The sequence below is a fragment of the Oryctolagus cuniculus genome, chromosome 15 (assembly GCF_964237555.1).
Source record: "Oryctolagus cuniculus chromosome 15, mOryCun1.1, whole genome shotgun sequence".
Taxonomy (NCBI): domain Eukaryota; kingdom Metazoa; phylum Chordata; class Mammalia; order Lagomorpha; family Leporidae; genus Oryctolagus; species Oryctolagus cuniculus.
The window spans coordinates 85,589,129-85,615,260 of NC_091446.1; the positions used below are offsets into that span (position 1 = coordinate 85,589,129).

The 26,132-nt window shown below is 45.3% G+C and overlaps 1 protein-coding gene across 6 annotated transcripts in view; it reads right to left on the reverse strand.

Moving 5' to 3' along the window:
• Positions 1-25,616, reverse strand: part of BMS1 (BMS1 ribosome biogenesis factor) — a 47,534-nt gene extending 21,918 nt beyond the window's left edge. Inside the window, exons 1-13 of one of the 6 annotated variants that reach the window (XM_008250050.4) lie at positions 25,383-25,616; positions 24,457-24,667; positions 22,742-22,932; positions 21,734-21,813; positions 19,107-19,295; positions 17,896-18,038; positions 17,158-17,279; positions 16,690-16,883; positions 15,353-15,492; positions 11,683-12,428; positions 11,354-11,455; positions 10,353-10,510; positions 6,783-6,864 (exon numbers count right to left, since the gene is read on the reverse strand). In XM_008250050.4, coding sequence (XP_008248272.2) covers positions 6,783-6,864; positions 10,353-10,510; positions 11,354-11,455; positions 11,683-12,428; positions 15,353-15,492; positions 16,690-16,883; positions 17,158-17,279; positions 17,896-18,038; positions 19,107-19,295; positions 21,734-21,813; positions 22,742-22,932; positions 24,457-24,641 — 2,332 coding nt within the window. In that variant the 5' untranslated portion in view covers positions 24,642-24,667; positions 25,383-25,616. Of the gene's footprint in view, positions 1-6,782; positions 6,865-10,352; positions 10,511-11,353; positions 11,456-11,682; positions 12,429-15,352; positions 15,493-16,689; positions 16,884-17,157; positions 17,280-17,895; positions 18,039-19,106; positions 19,296-21,733; positions 21,814-22,741; positions 22,933-24,308; positions 24,668-25,171; positions 25,335-25,372 lie in introns of those variants that run through there. The other 5 variants (XM_070058142.1, XM_008250051.4, XM_070058143.1 and 2 more) reach the window with 5 other exon arrangements.
• Positions 25,617-26,132: the final 516 nt, after the last annotated feature.

A 26,132-nucleotide genomic window follows, 5' to 3' on the forward strand; every position in this document is an offset into this window, starting at 1 on the left:
TGAAATCAGGCAAGCAACACATGATATGAACAAGAAATTCAGGAACAAAACAGAAATCTTAGAAATGAAGAAAGCAGTTAAGTCAAATAAACAATACAAATGAAAGCCTCAACAGCAGACTAAGTCAAACACGACAAAGTTACCTGCATGTGAAGGCAGGTCCTCTGACACATCCCAGCTAGATGTTTAAAAGGTAAGAGCACCTGGTATAGCAGCTAAGACACTGCTTGGGACACCCATCAACCATACCAGAGTGTCCGAGTTCAAGTCCTGACGATGATCCCAATTCCAGCTTCCAGCTAAGCTACCCTGGGAGGTAGCAGGTGATGGCTCAAGTAGTTGGATCTTTGCCACCAACTTGGGAGGCCCAGACTGAGCTCCTGGCTTCTGGCTCTGCCGTGGTCAAGTCCCAGTCTCTGTGGGCATTTGGGGAGTGATCCACTGGATGGGAGCTATCTCTGACTCTCAAAAGTTAAAGACAACAGCAGCAGAGGAAAACAACTCAACAAAACTGATTTATCAAAGCACCAGACACTGTCTGACCTCATTTGTATGAAGTCCAAGACCAGGCAGACACATACGTGGTGGGAGCAGTCTGTAAGTGGCTGCCTGGGGGTGGGGGTGGGGGTGGGCTACTGATGGCAAAGGCACACAGGCGAACATTTGGGGTAATGAGAATTTTCCTATTCCTTTTGGGTGACAGGCACAGGGCATACAATGATTCAATAAGCTGAACATTAGTCATACCACAACTTTTAAAAAGTGCTTTCCTTAACAAAAACAACATTTTCTTTTCTAATCCCATAATTAAGGAATACAAATAAAATCACAGATAATTAATTTCTTTCTTTCTTTTTTTTTTTTTGACAGGCAGAGTGGACAGTGAGAGAGACAGAGAGAAAGGTCTTCCTTTTGCCGTTGGTTCACCCTCCAATGGCCGCTGCAGCCGGCGCACTGCGCTGATCCAATGGCAGGAGCCAGGTACTTCTCCTGGTCTCCCATGGGGTGCAGGGCCCAAGCACTTGGGCCATCCTCCACTGCACTCCCTGGCCACAGCAGAGAGCTGGCCTGGAAGAGGGGCAACCAGGACAGAATCCCGCGCCCCAACCGGGACTAGAACCCGGTGTGCCGGCATCACAAGGCAGAGGATTAGCTTAGTGAGCTGCGGCGCCGGCACAGATAATTAATTTCCTATTCACTGGGGCTGGCGCTGTGGTGCAGTAGGTTAATCTTACGCCTGCATCCCATATGGGTGCTGGTTCTAGTCCGGCTGCTCCTCTTCCAATCCAGCTCTCTGCTGTGGCCTGGGAAAGCAGTAGAAAACGGCCCAAATCCTTGGGCCTCTGCACCTGCGTGGGAGACTGAGAAGAAGCTCCTGGCTCCTGACTTCAGATCAGTGCAGCTCTGACCATTGCAGCCATTTGGGGAGTGGACCAATGGAAGGAAGACTTTTCTCTCTATTTCTTCCTCTCACTGTTTGTAATCCTATCTCTCAATAAATAAATAAATTTTAAAAAAAAAAATTTCCTTCATGGAGAAAATAAAAATGATAAATAAACCCACAAACTATAATAAAGTAAGCTGTAAGTCTAACTTCATAAAAAAGAAAACTGGAAATCAAAAAAGTATAATAGATAAGAGCTTTTTTTATTCTATAAAGTTCAAAGTTTCAGTGAAACAGTTTTGTGAAAAAATATTATAAATACAAAAATAATCACCATTGTAGAAAAAAAGAAAACCTTGACCAATGATCATAGAAGAAACTGAAACTGAAAACATTCTCTAAGATTTAAGAGTTTTCCCCATAGATTCTGCCAGAAGTACCTACCTTGAATCTAATCAAGCCTTTAACCCCTCCCTGCCAACACACAGTGCACAGGAATTTGGGGACACAGAAGACAAACCGCTAAATAAAGACACCCCCCATGAAAAACACTTCGCAAGACAAAGGGCCGTCTTTCTTCTAATGAGCGGGTGGGGTTTCCCTCCACATCAGTAGTTGGCAAATTTTTTCTCTAAGGCCAAAAAAGTAATTATTGTAGGCTTTGTGGCTGTCCAGTATCTGCTGAAACTGCTCTGCTGTTGTAGCATAAACACACAGGTAAAACGCAAACACACACACAGGGCTTTATCCCAACAAAGCTCTATTCAGAAGACTGAAATTTGAATTTCATACACTATTCATGTAATATAATATTCTTATGCTTTTGGGATTTTTTCAGTCATTTAAAAATGTAAAGTCTACAATGCTATAACTAGTACTCAAACAGTATTTTACACTTTATGTTCTGTGTGGGAGCAAACTGTTGAAATCTTTACTTAATGTATGCTAAACTGATATTCTGTATATAAAGATAATTGAAAATGAATCTTGATGTGAATGGAATGGGAGAGGGAGCGGGAGATGGGAGGGATGCGGGTGGGAGGGAAGTTATGGGGGGGGAAGCCATTGTAATCCATAAGCTGTACTTTGGAAATTTATATTTGCTAAATAAAAGTTAAAAAAAATGTAAAGTCTATTCTTAACCTGTAGGCCATTATGAAAATAGGTGATAGGCTAGATGCAACTTGTGGATCTGTTCAGTGAGCAGCACCGTCTGTATATTAAAAGTCTAAGGAGACAAAGCTGAATGCTATGCACAAATCTAATCGGATTCCATGAGATGGAAACATACACATTTAAACCACTGGCACTAGCTGGAAAAACTGAAACATGGATTAAATTACATTGTATTAGACCATTTTTATGGTTAATTTTCCATATAGATTTTTATAGCTATGCAGTTATGTAGAACATCCCCATTTTTCTTTTCTATTTTTATTAATATGAAGAGAACAGATTTCATGTTACTCTCATGTTAGATTTTCTTCTAAGAAGATAACCATATTTCCCACCCTCCCTCAGTTCCCTGGAATATCCCCATATTTAACAGCTGTCTGCAGAGGTAATGATTTGTAATTTACTTTAACACGTTTCAAAAAAGCATGAACACACAGAGAAAAGGCACATGCAGCAAGCTGCCAAGAAATGTTGAAGCTAGAAGATATTTTCTATGCAAACAAGTATCTGTGCACTAAACAATCATTACCTGGCTGACCCCAGGAGTTTAAGATGGCTTAACAATAACAAAGCTAGAAGAACAACACATCACACAAACAGATCCAGCAAGGGAAAAACACGTTAGTTCAAAAGATGACAAGAAAGATCATTAAAAAATTAATAAGAAATATCAAATAACAGTAACAAGAAATAAATGCTGATGCATGACACCTTATAATTAGAGATTAAAGGATTTAAATAGGGGCAGAACTGAACATTGCATGAAAGCTTCAACTATTCCCAAATTAATTTTTTACTTTAATGTGAAGCCAATTGAACAAAAAAATATTTTTGTTAAGTCACCCGAACGGTTTTCAAAGTTAAATTAATTTACACTACTGCTGGCCTATCTATCAAACTAGCACAATTAAAAACTGATAATATCCAGTTTGTCTACAACAGTTTCAAAAATAAGATGTACATATCCTAAGCCAAAGTAATTTCATTTCTAACGATCCTTTCTACAGAAATATTCCCACACTAAGGACATTTCTAAGGATATTCACTGTGACCTTATGTATTAGAATGAAAAACTAAAGAAAAAGTAAATGTTAATCAGTGGTGAAAGAGATGATGGCACCTCAGTGTAATAGCCACAGACGCAAGAGGCAGCTCCGGGCGTGTGCCACAGAAGAATGTCTAGGACACACCTGTGAGTGAAACAAGCGTGCCGTGGAACACACGGGACTAAACAGCATTTGTGTTAAAAAAGGAAAGAGCATCACGTCTGACACTGGCTGTGCCCTACACACAGGGAGTTAACCCCAAACACACCATACACACATTATAAGAAGGCATCACAAATGAACATTATTCAACCAACAGTGATAGGAAACAGCTGTGTATAAGATTAAGCTGATCCTGATCTCAGTTCCAGATGGGGTCAAGGTAAACACACAAAGTGAAACTGTAAAAACTGATTTCAGGGCTGGTCACACAAGACTTGATATTTTGGTCACTGTGCTGTGTGAGGGTTTATTCCAAGGATTCGGAATTAGCCTGAGCTCTTCTGCTCAGTGTCCCTCAAAGAACGGGCTCTCAGCAATGAATGAAATATATTAATCAGCCATGCACATCTGGAAGTGTGGGTGCAAGGAGTTTAGGGGACATGCCTCCCAGGGGTCTGTCAACACTGCTTGTTGTTAACTTGAGATGGAGGAGATGGACCCCTAGAGGGCGCCGCTTTCAGGCCGATTTTATAGGATTACTGCTAGAAGACAAGCAAAATGGCAAAGTCAGGCTGAGGCTGTTTGGGGCTCTGCTGCCAAGGTGTACAGAAGATGTGTGTACAAGTACAAGTACAGCCTTCACAGTGAGGGGGCCAGCGGGGTTGCATGTGGCCCCTACAAGTCCTAGGCTGGATGGCAGCCAGCAGGGATGTTGCTACAGTGCAACCTTCTGAAATGAACAACAGATTTAAAAACACTGACATTTTAGGTCATCTGACTCTTTTTTGGCAGTGGAAACCTGTTAAACTGGTCCAGTTATTGCAATGATACAAAGGAATTTCTATGGAAAAAATAAAACTAATAAAAAGAAATCCATTCCCCAAAAGACTGACAGATCTAACCACATAACCTTTTAAAATGTTTATTATAATACTAAACAAAATCTAAATGAAATAAGCAGGAAAGGTATTTGCAATAAATGAAGGAAAACATCCTTCAGAGGAAAATTTGTCAGAGAGAATCTTACAAATCAGTAAAAAATACGTTAACACCCCATTTGAAAAATTGGCAAAGGATACTTTCTTCACCAAAGAAATGGCATAGTCAAAACATCACAAATGTTTTCACAAGCAATCAAAGTGCTAGTTACCAAGAGGTAACCAAAGAAACTCCAGTTAAGAGAAATAAGAGCTGTTTTTCATCTGTCACACTGGCAGAAAGAAATCTGGTCACAGACAGTACTCAAGCAAGGAAAGCCGTGGAATAAGTACTAAGATGCAGACTTCACGAGTGCGCAATGAGGAAGACCTTCTGAAAAACCACTTGGCCACTCCAATCCATGAAAATGACTCAGAGTTTAATGCTTATGAATCTTATGAAAATTTAAAAAAACAAGTGATCTAGTTATGTCAATGTTATCCAGCGTGGAGTTCTTCAGAATACACACAAAGTTACTTAAGTGTCAAAAGAATCATGATTTGAATCACACCATAATGATTAAATCATAGGAAGAAATCTTTGATGTGATTTATAGAGCATGTTTACAGATGACTAAAAGCACACACACATATACACACAACTTTTAAATGACCAGACTGAAATGTTTGCGAAGTTTAACAAAGGTATTTTATGAGTGGTCGAATTCTGGTATGATACACACTTTTTAATTTAAATTCTCCACAATGTGTATTACCTTTATCACCAAAGGAAAAGATGTTATTTGTGTGCATTTTCCATAAAAGGATATTTTTAACAAATCCGCAACAACATTCAGGAATGTTTTCTCTCTTTTCTTCAAGGTCTATATCCAATAAACTGGCTAACCAAGGGGAGGAAGTAGTATCACCATAGAAGAAGAAACCAGGGGTCAGTGTTGTTGCACAATGGGTTAAGCTGCCAACTGTGATGCTGGCATCCCATGTGAGTGCTGGTTTGAGTCCAGGGCTGCTCCACTTTCGATCCAGCTCGCTGTTAATGCACCTGAGAAATCAGCAGAAGGCCCAAGTACCTGGGCCCCTGCCACCCATGTGGGACACTGAAGGGAGTTCCAGGGTCCTGACTTTGGCCTGGCTCAGCCCTGGCCATCGCAGCCATAATGGGGAGTAAATCAGGATTTACCCTGTCTCTCTGTAAATCTGCCTGGCCACTGAAGCAATACGGGAGTAAACCAACAGATTCTCTCTCTCTATGTAAGTCTGCCTTCCAAGTAAGTAACAAATCTTTAAAAAACATTACCTATAACTTTGCATTTCAAGGCTATTTTCTCTTTTATTTTTAAATTTTTATTTATTTATTTGACAGATAGAGTTAGACAGTGAGAGAGAGAGAAACGGAGAGAAAGGTCTTCCTTCCATTGGTTCACCCCACAAATGGCTGCTATGGCTGGAGCTACGCCGATCCGAAGCCAGGAGCCAGGTGCTTCTTCCTGGTCTCCCATGCGGGTGCAGGGGCCCAAGCACTTGGGCCATCCTCCACCGTACTCCCGGGCCACAGCAGAGAGCTGGACTGGAAGAGGAGCAACCGGTACTAGAACCCGGCGCCCATATGGGATGCTGGCACCGCAGGTGTAGGATTAACCAAGTGAGCCATGGCACCGGCCCCTTTTTTTTTATTTTTTAAAATTTATTTATTTGAAAGGTAGAGTTACAGAGAGGCAGAGAGAGAGATTCTCTATCCGCTGGTTCACTCCCTAGATGGCTGCAATGGCTGCAGCTGCGCCAATCCGAAGCCAGGAGCCAGAACTTTCTCCGGGTCTCCCCTGTCAGTGCAGGGCCCAAGCACTTGGGCCATCCTCCACTGCTTTCCCAGGCCATAGCAGAGAGCTGGAGGGGAAATGGAGCAGACAAGACTCAACCCAGCACCCACATGGGACAGCGGCACTGCAGGCAGCAGCCTTACCCGCTCCACCACAGTGCCAGCCCCAAGACACAGCTATTCAACACAGCTATTATTTAAGATATGAAGGAAAATATAGCGAAGCCAGTTGTCTCTGAAGACTGTAGCTCTTTACTTACCGTCTTCTGCTAAGATCTTGGCAGCATCTTTGTCCTCTTCCCACTTGCCAGTCACGAAGCAATCTCTGATACTGTTCATAACCTTACATGGGAGAGTCAGACTTAGTTGATGTGATGTGCTTCAATCATGCAACAAAACAACTGCTACCTAACAAATGGCAATGGGCTGGGCCTTTGGCCTAGCAGTTAGGACACCTGTTAAGAAACTTGTGTTCCACATTAGACTACCTGGGTTTGATACCTGCATCTGGTTCCTGACTCCTGCTTCCTGCCAGTGCAGAGCGTGAGGGGCTGCAGTAATGGCTTGACTAACTGGGTTCTGCCACCTGTGTGGGAAACCTGGCTTGACTTCCTGGCCCAGCTTTGGCTTAGTTCTAGCTGTTGTGCAGACTTTTGGGGAGTGAACCAGCAGATGGAATCTGTATCTGTATGCCTCTCTCTCTCTCTCTAATAAAAATAAAATAAAAAAGAGAAATGGGAGTAAGCAAAAGTTTGCCTTTAAATACTTGTAAGATACTTTAGTGGATATTCTCATTCCTGGTAGGCCAGTGAGATATTTTTACTTTTGATGTAGACAGTTTAATCAGAGATAAAACATAAAAGGCATAACATTAAGCTGCAGACAGGGAAAGTACTATTAGTCCAGTGACCTTACAAATACACAGATATTACTAACAACTAATTTTCAAAGTTCATTAATGCTTCTAAGGCAATGGTCTTTCCATTTGTTGGTCTAAGCTTAATTATGTCTGTTTGAAACCTTAATTTCTACAGAATGGGAGAAAAGATTTGCAAATCCTGTACCTGGTAAGAACTTATATCCAGAATTTATAAACAACTATTACACCTAAATAATAACCCAATTTCTAAATTAGAAAATGATATGAAAACACATGTTTTCAAAGACTATATACAATAAGCAAATGAAAAGATGGCTCAGCATCCTTCACCATCAGGGAAATGCAAAGCAAAACCACAGTGAGCCTGTTCCACACCTCCTAGGATGGCTGTAATCAAAAAGACACACAATGACAAGTGGTGATGAAAATGTGGAGAAAACCGGAGCCCACATCCACGGCTGCTGGGAATGTAGCAGGGCACAGCCATTTTTGAAAAGAGAAATCAGAGTATCTGAGGAAAAGTATTTTCAGTATTCATATGGACAGCAATGTGCCATGCTACCCTGCCATTGTTTTGTGTGTAATACAGGATTTAAAAAATGAGCAGTTACATGATTTTTCTAAATGCATCATCTTCAGTTCCTGCCAGGGAATAAGTCTCTACTGGAAAAACAAACAGTAAGACATAGCCCTGAAAGTGAACTGGAAATGTCGGTATAAATATTCCTAGCTCTGCTCACTGAGAAGGCTAGAAACAATGAGCAGCTCACTGCACGGCGTTCACGTGCCTAGACTGTGATGTGAAACACCACTGTCTACAAAAAGAAACAGCCAGGGCCTCTTAGAGCCGACTGCCAGGCTGGCGTCAGAAATGTCTAAGCTGATGCTGCCTAAGCAGGATGCGTCAAGAGGACCACTGATGTCTACATGAAGAGACTCCCACAGGCCAGACAGGACAGACACAGGCATCAGTGGGGACAACAGGTGCAGCAGAATGAAGCACATCAACTATTTAAACCCATGACTTCATACTGACACTTGAGAAAAAGAAGCCACCTCTGGAAGATCCTTCCTAAAACTCATGAAGATTCAAGCGTTCATTCCTGCCTGCCTGGATCTAGGTAAGCAAACAGCAGAGGAGGGGACACGTCTCTGCACAGTAGTCCAGGTGCCAGGTGAAGAGCAGTGACTGACTGGAACACCCATTTCACCTACCTAAGAAATGAACGGTTCTGGACCGGCGCTGTGGCAGAGCGGCCAAAGCTGCTGCCTGCAATGCCGGCATCCCCCACGAGCCCAGGTTTGAGTCCCGGCTGCTCCATTTCTGATCCAGCTCCCTGCTAATGTGCCTGAGCAAGCAGTGGAAGATGACCCAAGTGTCTGGGCTCCTGAACCCACGTGGGAGACCTGCAGGAGCTCCTGGCTCCTGGCTTTGGTCTGGCCCAGCCCTGGTCGTTGCAGCTATTTGGGTAGTGACCAGGGGATGGAAGACCACTCTCTTGCTCTGTCTCTCCCTCGCCCTCTCTCTGTAACTCTACCTTTCACATAAATTTAAAAAAGAACAAAAAAAAGGCAGAAAGGAAACAGGTTTTCCTTCATGTCTACTGTATCACTTAGAGGCCCAATGGCTGTGTGTGTGTGTGTGTGTGTGTGTGTAAAAGGACTGAGCATCAGCAATTGCTAACATTATGAAAAGACAACTGGACTTTAAGTGCCTATAAAAATCAAACCCACATTTTATCAAACTTATAGATGTCTCGTCCACAGTAGCCGCAACCATGTGGATATCTAAGTTTAAGAGTAAGTAAATTTTAAGTAAAATGAAGAGTGTGATTCTTCAGTTTCCCACCGAACAGCTGACGCTCAGGTTTCTGTCATCAGGGTTCTGCTGGTGACGGACTGCACCTACTCAGGGAGATGCACACAGAGAGCCTGCTCAACGGCACAGGGCATGCAATGCCCCCTCAGAATCCACAAAAGGAGAAATTTAAACTTTGTTTCTTAAATGAAACAGAAGGGAAAAGAGAAATGAAGAGAGGGAAGGAATATGGATTACGAGATTGAAAATGCAGAGCAAAGTGCATTAATAAAAACCAGGGAAAAGTGAGGCATGACATTTGGTGTTGCAAGCTTTGAGGATGGAATTCTGAAGGAAAGGAAATGATTGCCCTACGGGCTGGACAGGTTCCCTCCACAGGAGGAAGGGATCATGACCGGGGTGGCAGCCACACTGGAGTTCTTGGCATGAGTGGTGGTTACCCGGGCATTCACTCACCTTCTAGCTAGCCAGTCAGTAAGTTATACAATGCTTTTATCTGTCTTAAAGTTTACCATAAAAATGGGTAAATTACATCTCGTAATGTGCATGAAGGGCCTAACAGCAAATTGTGAGAGGTAATGTGAGAGTGACTGGGTTCCCTGAGGAATGATAGTTAACCTAACGAGAATGACCAAGAGCCCGTCGGCCTTGGGCAAGCAGAGCAGAACACTCCAGACGAGAAGACGGAGGCAGAGGTGTCTGAGATGGGACTAAGCTGCATCAAAGCCAGTGTGAGCAGAGTGATGAGCTGGGGGAAGAGCACTGCCCAGTGTCAAGGACTTCTGCTTCCAAACCGCAGAGACTACCGATGTTAACGCAGGACTCTAGGTGCATATATCCTGGTTGCAAGACAAAATTTCAAATGTGCAGTGCCTCCAAATGAAGAGCACTACCATCCAGCCACACTGAAAGCGGAACATTTTTCTTTTCTCCATAGCACATGGGCTTGGTCTACACAAACTCACAATGTGTCACTGTTCAGGAGGTACGAAGTATCTACCCCAACATCTGGGAAATGACTGTTTACCTAAATAAGAAGGCAAGAAGAGCTAAGCAATAATGAAATCAGGTACACTTCTTTGGAACAACTCCCTAATTCTCTTACAAGTCAAACACGCTACTCAGTCTTACCTCCTCTAAATCCCAGTCGTGGGGTGCCTCCACGGGAAACCTGGAGCAGTCCAAGGAATCAGCCTTGTGCTTGCACCCTCGGTCAGGCTGGCTGACGCGGAACAACCCACCAAGCTCTTCTCGGGGATCACCCTCTTCTTCTTCATTATCCTCCGTCACTGAAGAGACCGTGATGGGAAGGTGAGAACAGAAGCTACAATCCTAGAGGAGCCATCGTCTAAGGACTCAGGGGACTGAGGGTCCTGCCTGTGCCAGGGATGGTGGTGGCCCTGAGCGAGTTATCACTGAGAGCACAGATCAGCCGCAGTGAAGAGACCTAGGGAACTGCTGCTCCACACACCTGCAGGACTCCTGCCCTCCCACCAGGCAGCAGCAAAGAGTTCCCTGAGCAGCAAAGGACTTGTATTTAAAGGCAGAGCTTTAAATTATTGTAGAAGGGGTGTCAGGTCTCCAATCATCAAGAGTGTTTGACAAAACCTGATTGAGAATCAGCACACGCCAACCCTGTAATGCAGTGGCCCTTGTCCAAGCACCTAATCATGTGGCCTTGGTCTGATCATGTACCTGGGGAGCTCCTCTTTATTTTTGCCAAAGAGAACACAAACCAACAAGTGTTTTAAACATACAAAATTAGAGGCCGAAGACAAAAGGGAGAATAGAATGGTTACACAGGGTTCTTGTGCTCAGAAAAAAACCACAGAAATATTTACAGACAGCATGTTTTTCTGGCACTGAATTTTATAACTTTCCAAGGACATTAAATAGGACGTATGAAATGACATAATGGACAGTATTCTCACCGAAAGGTTCATGGGAAATCCATGAACCTATCTCACATGAACAGTCTGTGGTCCTCACGAGTTGATGATTAAAGACACTGGCTAACTATGACAGGAATTAAAGGCATCAAAAGTGCCACCTTGGTGCTCCAACCAATGCCCTGATTTCCTTCTCAGAAAATAAGACTAAAAGGTGTCTGGCTCTGACCCAGAGCTCCTTACCTGTCCCATAAATAAGCTTCCGAAGATTTGGAGCTGCTTGCTGCTGTCTCAAAAAGGCCTCCGCTGCCTTTCTAGAAAGGTCTTCTTTCCACTTGAGGGCCCCTGAAAGACAACACAACATGTGGCTAGGTCTGCTTTCTTGCCCTGCCCGCTCATGTTCAAGTTCACAACTTGTTCAAGTTCATTCAAGTTCACGGCTCCTGCATCCTGAAATTCACTCATGATGCAACATTCCAACAGTTTACAAAACCTACAAGTGCTGACATTCTGTCTGCCGCAGTATCCTGAGTGCTAAGTCCACAGCAGCAGGCCATTCAGCTCAAGCGTACCTGAAGTTTCTGTGGAATAGCTCTTTTCTTCCGTGTATTCTTCCTCCTCCTTCAGTAAATCCTCTATGTCGCTGGTCTCGCTAGCTAAGTTCTCTGAGCCTGGTGTCCAACGCCTGCCCGCTTGGGAAGGTTCTGCAAGTTTTCCCCTAGGAACCTCCTCGCTTTCTGAGCCCTCCTCCTGGGAGCTGAGCGAGGAGCCTTCTTCAGATTCATCCTCAGAGCCGAACGCCTCCTCAGCTGTGCAATGGCCAGAATCAGCAGTGGTCAGTGCTGCATTCTTCGTCGGCAAAGACTTCCCCAGGTTCAGGTGGTCACTGGCACGACTCGCTGCCGCCAGCCCTACCTTACCACCTTCTCCAACAGCCTTTGGGTCTGAAACGGACCGCTCTCCCCCCGCTGTGGAGTCCTCGTCGTCACTGCTTTCATCAGCTTCCTCGGCTTCTTCGTCCCCCGAGCTCCTCTCAAGGTCATCATCACTGTCAGCAAACGCGGGCACATCCACCTCACTGTCTTCATCCAGCTCCTCGAGTTTCTGCCGCTTGACGCCCCTGACGGTCATGCACTTTTCAGCCATGTCAGCGTCCCCCTCCTCTTCTACTTCCTCATCATCTATGTCATCTTCAGACATTTCACCGTCGTCCTCATCGTCACTCTCTCCAGACTCATCTTCATCCCCAAAAATGGCTTTTCGACGCACTCGGCCAGTTTTCACATCCATCTGCTTTTCCTCTTTGGGCATCCACAGCCTACAGCAACAAGTAACACAAAAGAATGCCATCTGTACAATAACTAGCTAATCAAAAAAGGGCAGACAATAAAAATGCAAAGAAATAGAAAATATCAAGGAATGGTTTAATGTGGCCTACCACAGGAAAGCTGATTTGATAAATACTGAATGAGCAAACTGAGGCACAGTGTTCCTAACACCACACTTCAGAAGAACTTACAGTGTATAAAAAAGAAAACCTTTCTTAAAAAATAAAATCTAATTTTTGGAAAAGTCTGCTCAAAAAGAAGTTTATATATTATAGATTTTTTGGAAGACTGATTGATTTCCAGGCTGGAAACACACAGCTTTGAGAACAAGCTGGGCCAGGCCTGAAGCAGAGAGAAGACAAAGTAAAATTCAATCATCCTGTCTTGTCAGCAGAAGCAGAGCAGGTGTGGGTGCAGTAGGTAAGATGCCACCGGTAGGGGGGTGGGGCGCGGCGAAGTGGCGCAGCCATTTGCAGCACCGGCATCCCATATGGGCGCCAGTTCGAGTCCTGGGTGCTCCACTTTCCATCCAGCTCCCTGCTGGATCTTGCCTGGGAAAGCAGTGGAGGATGACCCAAGTCCTTGGGCCCCTGCACCCACGTGGGAGACCTGGAAGAAGCTCCTGGTTCCTGGCTTCAGCCTGCCCCAGCCCTGGCTGTTGTGGCCATTTGGGGAGTGAACCAGTGGATGGAAGGCTTTCTCTCTCTTGCTCTGTCTCTGGAACTCTGCCTTTCAAATATATAAATAAATCTTAAAAAAAAAAAAAAAGATGCCACTAAGGATGCCTGAATCCCATATAGAGTGCCTGCATCTCAGTCCTGCTTCACTTCCGGTTTCAGCTTCCTGCTAAGTGCGCACCATGGGAGGCAGCAGACGATTAGTGGAGTACTTGGGTCCCTGCTACCCGTGTGAGACATCTAGATTGGGCTTCAGGCTCCTGGTTTCGACCCTACCCACTCCTGGATATGCTACTGGAATCATCTGAGGAATGAATCAGCAGATGGAAGATCAATCTCATTCTGTCTCCTCTTTCAACAAAAACAAACAAACAAAAAAACAAAGTGCTCCCAGACCCATGGAACCATGGAAACATACTAAAAGCACACAGGAGACAGACGGTGGGCTTCAACAGTCAAATCTGGGATGAAGAAGACATCCAAAGAAATGACCGCAATGGGATAATAACATATGGAATAAGGTTCAATAGTCAACAGTGATATTGGAGCAAAGGAGAATCCATGTTTAGCAATGCCAGCTACCTAATGTAGAAGGTGCAGATTGGGGCCGGGCTATGGCATAGTGGGAAAAGCTGCTGCCTGCAGTGCTGGCATCCCATATGGGTACCAGTTCAAGTCCCAGCTGCTCTACTTCCAATACAGCTCTCTGCTGTGGCCTGGGAAAGCAGCAGAAGATGGCCCAAGTGCTTGGGCCCCTGCACCCATATGGGAGACCCTGAAGAAGGTCCTGGCTCCTGGATTTGGATCGGCACAGCTCTGGTTGTTGCGGCCAACTGGGGAGTGAACCAGTGGATGGAAGACCTCGCTCTCTCCCTCTCTGCCTCGCCTTCTCTCTCTGTGTGCAACTCTTTCAAATAAATAAATAAATCTAAAAAAAAAAAAATCATTTCAAGGTCATCAATCAATGCTACAATTGACACTGAAAAATTAAGATCCTAAAACCATGGGATGAAATAAAAACTACATGAAGTTATTCAATGTAGTTTTATATATAAAATTATTAAAACACTGATTAGAGAAAACCAAAAACTGTTCCATCAGAGAATGGGTAAGTTAGAATACACCTGTAACAAATGCCTGCACAGAAACAGGAAATGCTTGCCATACAGAAACAGCAACTTTACATGTATTAGAAAATAAAGTTATTACAAGTAACTGTGTCAGAAAAAGAGTATCTAAGTAGAAAAGGATGACCAGAAGAATACACAAAGATGAGATATTAGTAAACAACAACACTGATTATAATAATGGTCATCTTTTGGAGCCAAGTCTTAGTAGCAGATTAAGCCACTGCCTGCAAAACCTGCATCCCATACTGCAGCACTGGTTTAACTCGGGCTACTCCACTGCCAATCCAATTCCCTGCTAATGTGCTCGAAGAAGCAAAAGATGGCCCGAGCACTTGGGCCGCTGCCTCCCACGTGGGAGACCTGGATGGCGTTCTGGGCTCTTGGCTTTGGTCCGGACCAGCTGTGGTGCTGCAGCCATCTGGGGAGTAAACCAGGGGATCAAGGACCTCTCTCTCGCTCTCTCCCTCTCTCTGTGATCCTGCCTTTCAAACAGATGAAATGAATCTGTAAGTGATGTAAGCTGTAACACATTATAAACCAGATAATCTCAGTCACTCTCAGATAGACTTTTATTGAGAGTCATAAACTAATACAACAAAACCAACGTGTAACAGTCACCCTCAACATAAAGGTACATAAATTCTCAACCCAGATCAAAACATAATTCACATGAATGATACATGAGCAGAAATCCACCCACAGTTTAATACGACACAATCTACACAACACTTGCATAGACAAGACATGTGGCTTTTGGACCAAATCTGGATAGGCTCCCTGACTCTGCTGTAGCATTCTGGCCACCAAAGGAAAGCCAGTGGCCTCAGGTGTCTTAATAAACTAAAAGCAAACTACGGAATAGATATGGTAGTATTTGAGAAATATTAATATGGATCTGTCAAGAAAATGAATCTTGTAATTTATTTTGCAAAAAAGACTCCCACATAATGTTATGGTAAGTAAAAAGAGCCCTCCAAAACACACACACAAAGCAAAACAAGCTGGAATGAATCCCACCAAAACGTGTTATGACTGCAGACTCTTGGGTGATATATCATCTCCCGTGTATAGTATTTTTATTAAAAATAGAGAAAAAAACAGACTTACCCTTGGTTATCTATGTCCTCTGATCCCAGAGGTTTGGAATCAGAAAACAGTGTCACTCTGCTTGAAGCCATCTTGGCATCGATGGTGGAGTGGGTGGAGATGAGGCTCTGCACAAGCTCCTGGGTGGGGCCGGCCTCCTCCTGTCAAGGCCAGCAGGAGAGGGCAGGTGAGGGAAGTACGAGGAGCCCAGAGAGGAGACACTGGCTGCAACCACTTGCTCCAAATCACCCTAACACAGCCCCTGAGAGCCTTTCTCACTGCCTCAAAGAGAAGATCCTACAACAAAACCAGGGATTACCCAAACACTTGGCTAGAAACACCTTGGGCCCCGTGCTACAAACACCTGGAGTCCATTTTAAAAACAGAAAGACAAAAAAAAAAAAAGGGGGCTAACACTGTAGTGTAGTGGGTGGAACTGCCGGCTGAGGTGCCAGCATACCACATGGGAGATGGTTCGAGTCCCAGCTGCTCTACTTCTGATCCAGCTCTCTGCTATGGCCTGGGAGAAAGGTGGAAGATGGCCTAAGTGCTTGGGCCCCTGTACCCACATGGGAGACCTGGAGGAAGCTCCTGGCTCCTGACTTCGGATCAGCCCAGCTCCATTGCAGCCCTCTAGGGAGTGAACTGATGGATGGAAGACCTCTCTTTCTGTCTCTGCCTCTCTATGACTCTGACTTTCAAATAAATAAATCAATCTTACAAAGGGGGGGGGGGGGCGCCGATGCTGGGCGCAGTGGGTTAATGCCCTGGCCTGAAGCGCTGGCATCCCATATGGGCACCGGTTCAAGACATGGCTGCTCCACTTCTGATCTCACTCTCTGCTGTGGCCTGCAGTGGAAGATGGCCCAAGTCCTTGGGCCCCTGTACCCACATGGGAGACCCGGAAAAGGCTCCAGGCTCCTGGCTTCGGATCAGCACAGATTGGCACAGCTCTGGCCGCTGCGGCCAGTTGGGGAGTGAACCATCGGATGGAAGACCTCTCTCTCTCTCTCTCTCTCTCTCTGCCTCTCCTCTGTGTAACTCTGACTTTCAAATAAATAATTACTAAAATTAAAAAAAAAATTAAGAACTAGAAAACACTGACTTTGTAATGAAGAGGCCCCAGGCCACAGAGGCGCCAACATGAGGAGCGGTGGATTAGGGATGCATGGGGGACAGTGAACCTTTATGTTCTGCGTATTTACAACATGCCCGGGAGCCTTCATTGTACATACAGATAAAGAGAAAAGCACCAGTAAATATAAACGGGATACACTTCTTTCTGTGATAAAAAAAAAACAAAAACAAAAGAGATTCATAGGGAACGATGGGGCTCAGAGCAAAGCCTGCTTTCTCACCGGTGCCTGGAAGCCGTGGCTGCCGCCCAGGTCGACATACACAGCATCCTTGTCATACAGCACACCCCCAACTCCAGAGAGAGGCGCATAAACCAGCTTCTCCTTCTCGTTTAAACAGCGCTTCTTTTGCTGCTCAGGAAGAGCACAGGGGTCTGGGAGGAAGCTGACATCGCTCACGGCAAAATCTCCTACACCTGGAAGGCAGAACCCACGACGCCCATTTCAGCAGACAATGCCATGGTCAGCGAGTCTCAGCTACTTCAAAACCACACCCAAAAAAACTTGGGACTGTGCCTTCAGCTAGAACATCGGCATCCACGCCACACCTCTGCCAACCCACGCACAGCTGGGCTACTCTCAAACCGCCAGCAAGGGGGCTCTCCCTTGTGAGGCCGTTCTTAGTTTTCCCGAGGAAGGAAGTCATCCCAAGAGTTCCAGAAACACAGCAGGTTTTACAACGGAGGGTACCTGGCATGTGGACTTGGCTTTTGTTCTTCAAGTGTGCTCCTCTTAAATAACCATAGAGAGACACCTTTCGGTCACACTTGACGTTTGTTCGGATATCCTCTGGGTTTGTCAAATCTTCCATCCTAGAACCAGAAAACTCGATCAAGTGGCAGAAGTCAGCGCCAACAGTTCTTGCACCTCCCTTCCCGTGCTGCTCACTCCTGCTCTAGTTTAGGAAACTAGCAAAGCACAGAACTAGGGGAGCACGGGTCACCACCCACCCTAGCGGGAAAGGAGCACCCGAGCACATCTCTTGTAGGCTCCATGTGATATACGTTCCCTAAGACACCAGGAAAAGAGATGACTCCCCTCCTCCCCAGCCCCCGGGGGTTCTGGAAGAATAGAAAACATATCCAGAGAAACCCCTGAGGGAAGAGAAGTCACCCTGTGATCTGGGACTGCAGTGTGGCACGGATCCTGGAAGGCGGAGGACAGAGTCCTCTGAGCTAAGAGAATATGAAAAGCGGAGGCACACAGGGTGACTGGGCACCACCAAAACGGAGTATGGGGCCACACCCTGTAGTACCAAAGGCTTTGAAATCCTCCCATTTTTCTGGACATCGCCTGATTTACCTACTCCCAAAGGTACAGCAGCATTTAAGTGAAGGCACAAAGTAAGCACCATCACTGCTCCTTTTCTAACCCTTTTAGCTTTGAAACACGTGGGCCAGGAACAAGAAGTTTATATTCACTGATTACCTGTCTGCCAGGAGGTAAGGGTGAGAGGTTTGCCACGTGAGAGGCCTAAACTTCATAACAGTGATAAAACGGCCCAGATTGTGAATTTCTTGGTTCTGATATTCTCCATGTACCATTCCAGAGAGGTAGAATAGCTTGGCACCCTAAATGGTGGAAAAAAAAAAAACAAAAACAAAAAACATTAAATTCTTGTGTCTATGCACTGAAACAAAGGCCCCAAATAAGAAGCCTAGAAGGGAGAACCTAGCCAGGCCGCCGTCCCAAGGCTTCCTGTGTGAGGACTTGCAGAAGCACACTGCTCCCCAGGGAAGTGTGGCCTGTGTCAGGATAGAGCACCAAGAGGGCAGGAGGGCACAGACACACTGTGACTAACAGGCCATGGCAGCGTGGAGGGGCGGGAGGGACGAGGGCCAGCTCCTGGCCTGACAACTCAGAGAAATTTCTAACAAATTACAGTAAATTACAACCAACCCAATGAGATAAACCAAGAGGCCCAGAACAAAGACAACCGTGAGGGAAATATTCCAGGGACTGTTACTAGAAACAAAGAAAACTCTCGGGGTGAAACCTATGGAGATGTTTATTAATATTTCTGCCATCTGGCCACCTTAAAAGCACAGGATGGGCCAATAAAGCTGCCACCTGCAGTGCCATCATCCCATAAGGGCGCTGGTTCAAGCCCCAGATGCTCCACTTCTGACCCAGCTCCATGCTAATGCACCCAGGAAAGGTGCAGAGGATGGTCTAAGTCCTTGGGCCCTTGCACTCATGTGGGATACCCGGAAGAAGCTCCTGGCTCCTAGTTTTCGACTGGCCCAGCTCCGAGCATTGCGGCCATTTGGGGAGTGAACCAGTGGATGGAAAAATCTCTCTCTCTCTCTCTCTCTCTCTCTCTCTCTCTGCCTATTACTCTGCCTTTCAAATAAATAAATAAATCCAAAAAAAAAAAAAAAAGGACAGGAGCAGGTGTTTAGTGAGGCACTTAAGACACGGCTGGAGATGCCCACATCCCAAATCGGAGTGGCTCTGCTTTCAATTCCAGCTTCCTGCTAATGTACACCCTGGCATGCAGCACATTCCGTGTCCCACACGGGAGACCTGCATTGAGCTCTGGGCCTGGTCCAGCCTCAGCTAGAATCAGCAGATGGAAAATCTGACTCTCTGCCTTTAAAAAAAAGATAATAGTATCCGACAATTATTTCTCTTCCTACCGGGTAGACCTCTGTCCAGAACCTGTGCTTTAACCGCTTCTTTGTCTTCTTCAGCTGCTTATTATGCTTGAAGGAGTCCAGGTGGGTGAGAACTCCCATAATTTTAGGAAATCCATGCACTTGACAGATGTTTAGAAACTCAAATGTTTCCATCTCAAACCCAAAGCTGGCATCTATAAGCATCAGCACCTGAAAACAGAACAGACAACTTCTCAAAGAAGCTACGAAAACAGACCATCTAGACAGGGGTCATCAAAGAACGCCCACGGGCAAAGCCAGCCCACCAGCTGCTTTCACTGGGACACAGCAACAGGAATTCATTCATGGACTGCCTATGGCTGCTTTTCTACTACAACTGCAGTTAGGCTGTTATGAACTATACGACCCACAGAGCCTAAAATATTTACTCTCGGGCCCTCTGCAGGAATAGTTTGCTGGCTCCACTCTAGTCCCAAACTAATCACTCAGGGACCAGCCTGATCGGAGCTACCACCTCTGAGTTGCCCTAACAGGCTCCCCTAAGATAATGCACGCCAAGAGAAACTCCCATTTCAAGAATTTAGGCGTATGGAAGTAATTCAAAGAGGCGAGGTCTGATTTAGTCCTTACCTGAGAAATCTTGGCCTCAAGAAATGAAGTTTTTTTAAGATATTTTTAAGCCAACAGGACTCTGACACCCAAAAAATGGGAAGAAATGAGAGTAAAAAACTAAAAATGCACAGAAAGCCGATCTTTTGTTTCAATCTTCTCATAGGAAAATCTGTTTCTCTCTCTCTTTTTTTTGGCTAGGAAATACATGGTAGGAAATATCTTAACTGAAGTGTTCATGTATATTATGCAATTGCTCAAAAAAAACTTTTTTTAGGCTATCAGCTAAGAATTCAAGATGGTAAAATTATGATGAATTTAATCTATAAGAACAATTTTTAAATTTTAAGACTCTTCAAACATGTAAAATTATTTCCGAGTTGCTTCTCGGCAAATTGTAGTTTTAGAAATTAAAGACATCTTTGTTCTCATTTTTATATAGTTAATTAAAAATAACAAAAATAGAAACACCCATCTTGAATTAAACTAGAGAATATCTACAAAGCTATCCCACAAAACATACGAAGGAGGATGGGCTCACATCTCCCACTGCAGACTGCAGACTGCAGGCCAAGCCAGCAAGAGGAGTTCCCCAATAACAACAGAACAAGTGGAAGGTGAGTGGGCTTGCTATAGGATATCCCTGTGCTCTGCCTCACACCAGGGAACACCAGCAGGCAAGCCAGTTGGTTGGAGGATTGAGAAGAATAGGTAGAAGCAATCCCTTGGCTGCAGATCTTCACTAAGTCTCTATCACTCCCCCAGTACACACCCAAATCCATGTGTTAAGTGAGCCTTCATTGTGACTTAGGAGGCTTTATGCCATCCAGAGCAAATCAACATAAGCCACGTTAAATAAATTATGGTGCAGCCATGCAGTGGGATAAAAAGAAAGGCTGAGCTACGATACTCTACTGATTATATTTCTCCAGGATATTTGATAAAAGTAAAATACACAATGGTGTGTGTGATAAATTGCCATTTCTGGCTTTAGAGGGTTCTCAGGTGTTTATCTGTAACACAAAGGGCACCACTATGAATGAACTTGAGAGGTCAGGGGTCGGAGCAAAGAAAAATATGCAATGTGTGGCAACTGTTCACACAGTTTTGAGTATTTTACCAAACACACGTGTTCCTTTTTAAAATCTTAAAAAAGTATATACATAAAAGAGAATCTCACTTAATATGCATGCTTTTAAAATTAGGAACTTACTATATTTTACATAAAGAGAAATTAGTGACTTCTACACTTAACTATTTCAATCATCTCCATACACAGCTTATGCTACTTTGTGTTGACAACAGGACTTGTTTTTTACTAATAGCAGCATTAGATGCTCAAAATCTGAATGGAACTTAGTTCTCTGACATTAAATGCTACAGTTTACAAAAAATATACACTTTTCACGTTTTAGGAGTCTTCTTAGGCCAAAGGATAAAATCCATAGCTCTCTATCACCAAACAGTTCTCCAGAAAGAACTGAATAAAACAAACAACAAGGCAACTGTCATCCCAGACTTCCTAATCAATGTGGCTTAACTTGGGAGAGGGGTGTATATTGTTTTATTTTATTTCTGCTAAACAGTAGGGGTCCATCCTTTGACAAACTATTTAACTGTTGGGAACCTCAATTCCATATGTGAAATATGATCACGTCTACTCAATTCAATAGTGCGCTGGGAGAGAAACTAAACTTGCACAAAGCTGTTATAACAGTACTTAGGAGGGGTCCCAGAAATGTCACCTCTTATTTTATTTGTATGAATGTGTGTATATAAACTAATGAGTTTTTATTGGCTGTTCACTAAAAGTTTTCTCCATCCTGTGATTTGCTTTTAGAATGGCTTTCATTGTGCACATGTCATTTTTCTAACAATTACAACTATCAATTCACCCATATCTATTGCATCCCCTATGATACTCACCATTCCTTTAACAATCACAAAACTTTTTTCCCTGCCACATGAGATAGATAAATAACCTATCACACACTGCTCCAAGTCCCCATCAGAAACCCAGGCTGCACCCACTGACTTACCAGATCTGCTACTTTAGCCAAATCAATCATCATGTTAATGTCACACCCACATTCAATAATGGTGAGTCTGCGCTTTTTACCTAAGTGAAAAGATGAATACTTTACTTTCTAAAAAACCCAGAAAAAACTTTATCCATCAACTTTGTCACTTTAATGTCACATCCAGGAAAACATCATACTCATTTACCCATACGTGCCAGAAATCTGTTTTTATAGAAAACTGAGTAAGACATATTTCATCTTGGCTTCCTTGCTATAGTCTCTCTTTGATTTAAAAATAATACCAAAAATCTATGTAGGTGAGTGAAAGTGCTTGAACAAGTTCAGTGCTCACTGGACAGGCTTTCTGGCAACCATGATCCTGCCAATCAGAAGCAGGCCAACACCTTCATCACCATCAAGTTTTCCCAAGCTCTCACTATAGCTAAAAACATCTTCAAATCTAAGGCAACAAAACGTCCATGAACCAATAAGTATTTCTAAATTAAGGTTAAAAAGAAGGATGCCCCAAAGATAAAGAAAAGCTTCAATCTATGTGACTGCTCTAACAAGAGACTTCAAATCCTACCTCTGCCATTCTCGAAATTTGCTTCATCTACCCCCAAACATCAAGTTCATCATCTCCCCCAAAATACAAGTTCTTACAGCAAAGAGAGAAAGAGCCAACTCATTTCCAGGGATGTGCTTCACCAGGGCGGGCAGGTGCACCTGGCGCACAGGAGGCACAGACTGTTCGCTAAACGACCGTATGCACCATGACAGGCTGGCGTGCCCAGGCCTGAGAGCCTGTCCAAGGAGCACACTTGGCAAAGCCAATCAGGCAAAAAGTAAGGTCAACTTGTGCCCCTCCCTCCTCATCTCTAGGAACCTCTCCTGTTCTGAACCTACCACCAACTCAGTAACATACAAGATAATATGAGGTGATAGGATCACGGGAAGCTTTTCCACTCAGGGAAACAAGGCAGACAACAAAGCCTGCCACGACAGCTCTGCAGCAGTGCCCCTTACCGGACACAATGGTCACAGGGCCTCTGATCTCCGTCAGCTTCTGCCTGGTGAAGTTGCGGATCAGGCACTGTATCAGAGTGCTCTTCCCGACTTTCGGAGGCCCCATCACCACTACCACTATGGGGGGCGGCTCTAGCGGAGTCCGATCAACAACTGGAATGTGATGCTTTTTTGTCTTCAGATCCTGAGTCCTATTTGTTTCGAAAGAGAACAAAAGTAAATTCGCTTTCAGAATAACGAAGAATAAATGGACCACCTTTTAAGTACAGATCTCAAAGAGAGCAGAACAGATACTATATGCATATGACTAACTTGATCATTAATTTGATAATTCCTAATAATTCCTGGTCCCAGTCCAAGTAGCCACTCTTCAGTAAAAACACACAATTCTATATGATGCTATGGAGCTGGAAAGTATACACACATTAAATCTGTTTTCTCAGTTGTCTTTTTTTCTTTTTTCTTTTTTTTTGACAGGCAGAGTGGACAGTGAGAGAGACAGAAAGGTCTTCCTTTGCCGTTGGTTCACCCTCCAATGGCTGCCGCGGCTGGTGCGTTGTGGCCAGCGCACCGCGCTGATCCGATGGCAGGAGCCAGGTGCTTCTCCTGGTCTCCCATGGGGTGCAGGGCCCAAGCACTTGGGCCATCCTCCACTGCACTCACTCCCTGGCCACAGCAGAGAGCTGGCCTGGAAGAGGGGCAACCGGGACAGAATCCGGCGCCCCGACTGGGACTAGAACCCGGTGTGCCGGCGCCGCAAAGCCGAGGATTAGCCTAGTGAGCCGTGGCGCCGGCCTCTCAGTTGTCTTTAATAGTGTTAAGTAAAAGCTGAACACTAAGGCAGTAACATAAACGGATAAGAAGAGATACTTTAGAGTTAAATTTGGTTCCCGCAGTCACTGGTTATGTAATTAGGGTAACATGCTTTCTGGGCCTCAAGTTTCGTACCTCCTTACCTGTAAAATAGGACAAAGGGGCCAGCGCTGTGGTGTAGCAGAAGCCTCCACCTGCAGCACTGGCATCCCATATAGGTGCCAGTTCAAGTCCCGGCTGCTCTACTCCTGATCCAGCTCTCTGCTGTGACCTGGGAAAGCAGGAGAAGATGGCCGAAGTCCTTGAGCCCCTGCACCAGCGTTGGAAACCCAGAAGAAGCTTCTGGCTTTGCATTGGCACAGCTCCAGTGCTTATGGCCATTTGGGGAGTGAACCAGCAGATGGAGAACCTCTCTCTCTCTCTCTCTGTAACTTTGTCTTTCAAATAAATAAAAATAAATCTTAAAAAAAAGGCAAATGGAAATATGTAAAAAAAAAAAAGGACAATAATAATTCCTATTCTCACAAGGCTGCTGAGAGAATTTAATTCATTCATTAAGTAAACTGGTGGGCATATAGCAAGGACTTGCTAAACAGAGCTATTTTAATATTAAATATTACAATTTTAATATTTCAAATACAGTTATATGGAAGATGTCCCCCAAAAATCCATATGCTTATCATCACAGAGACTTTTTAAAGTTCAGGAAGAAACAAATTGTATAAATTAAATGCCATAAATGGGCAAAACACACCTCCCAGTGTGCAGATGCTGGGGCAAGTGAGTTTTTAGTGTGACCAGCTTCTCACATTTTAGTAAACGTCACAGGGCATGCACCTTCCCGTCCTTCGGAGGTTCAGCAAAGGTTGCGTGGCAGCAACACCAGGGCCAGCTGCACACACCTGTGGAAGGACCGCGCCATGCGCACGGCCGACTGCACGGCAAACGCTCTGGGGTTTCTCTTGCGGGCATCTTCTTCATCTCCAAGCTGCAGATCCTGCAGATGCCTCTTCTTCTTCTTCTCTGCTTTCGGTCCGCTGTGCTTCTTTCTGTGTTTCTTCTGGTCCCAGGACTCCATGGTGGCCATCTACCAGTTCTCAAGTAACTCTTAGCCTACACGGAACAGGGTGGGGATGGGGACGTGTGAGGGGAGGGTTTTGCAGTCCGTGCCGCACCCACGGAAAACAGCAACGTCCACTTGTGGGAAAGAGATGGTGTGTTTTACTCTACTCCGAAAGGAACAGCAGAAACCACCTGACACCACCCCATGCGTCCATTATTATGCCACAAACGAGACGGACTACCTCCGCTAACACTGCCTGTTATGCTCCTGTAACTTGTATTTACATCTCAGTCTCGACAGCATTTCCGCAAGGATGGAACCAGTCCACATCAGTGTTTCTTCAACACGACAGCCGCTTAGTTAACATGCTGGTACTGAGAGCTGAGAGTACTCAGGGAAACAGAAAGAGCTCACTTTACATTTTAATTAATTTAACCCTAAATCCAGACAGCCTCATGGGGTTACTGGCTGCCATACTGGAAGGCTGAGGTCAAGACATCAACTGTACGGATGGAGTGGATTCTTAAAGGAAAACTTGAAAACTTAAGCCAAACCTCCTGCCTATCACTGGTCCGCGCTCCCCGTACCATCTATCCGGGTTGTCTCGCTCTCGTGGGAAAAGCACGCCTAGCAGGCGACACAGCGGGTTCTCAGTCACCGACTGCCATCAACCCGAGGGGCACCGCCGCTCCCGGGCGCTCTCCCTCCCCGGCCGCGCGCACCGCACGAACCCACCCCGCCACACCCCCAACGACCTCCGAGCACCTCCGGCGGGTACGCGCGAAGTGTTCGCCCGGTCTGGAAGCGAGGCCTGCCCACGAGCACCGGGGCAGCGTCCCGCCGCGCGCGCGACTCGCGATCCTTCCGGAGCCTCCCCGACGCAGGGCTTCGCGGCCGCCACCTAGCCCAGCCCACGGCAGTTGCCCGGCTCACAACTGCTACGCTTTCGCAGGCCCGCATGGGCACCGCCGGAAGCGGAAGTTCGTCCAACGCCCGAGCGCGCCGGCGGAAACAAGACGCAGAAGAAAGGGGCCGGGCGGGGGGGGACGACTTTCAGAGGAAAGCCGGAAGGGAGGCCTAAGAGTGGCTGAGCGAGCGCGCAGGCGCTGTCCGCGTGGGTTCCCCGGGAATCGCCCCCGGTGCTTGTGGTCCTGGGGCTTGTGTGTATTCCTGATCCCCACCAAAGACCCAGGCAACAAGGCGGCCAGCTGGTTCCTGTGTGCGGGAAGAACCGGCATCCCATATGGGCGCCAGTTCTACTCCCGGCTGCTCCTCTTCTGATCCAGCTCTCTGCTGTGGCCTGGGGAAGCAGTGGAAGATGGCCCAAGTGCTTGGACCCCAGCACCCATGTGGGAGACGTGGAAAAATCCCCTGGCTCCTGGCTCAACTCTGGTCATTGAGGCCGCTTGGGGAGTAAACCAGCTGATGGAAGACCTCTCTCTCTGTCTCTCCCTTTCAATGTCTATAACTCTAGCTTTCAAATAAATTTTAAAAATTAAAAATAAAATATTTTTT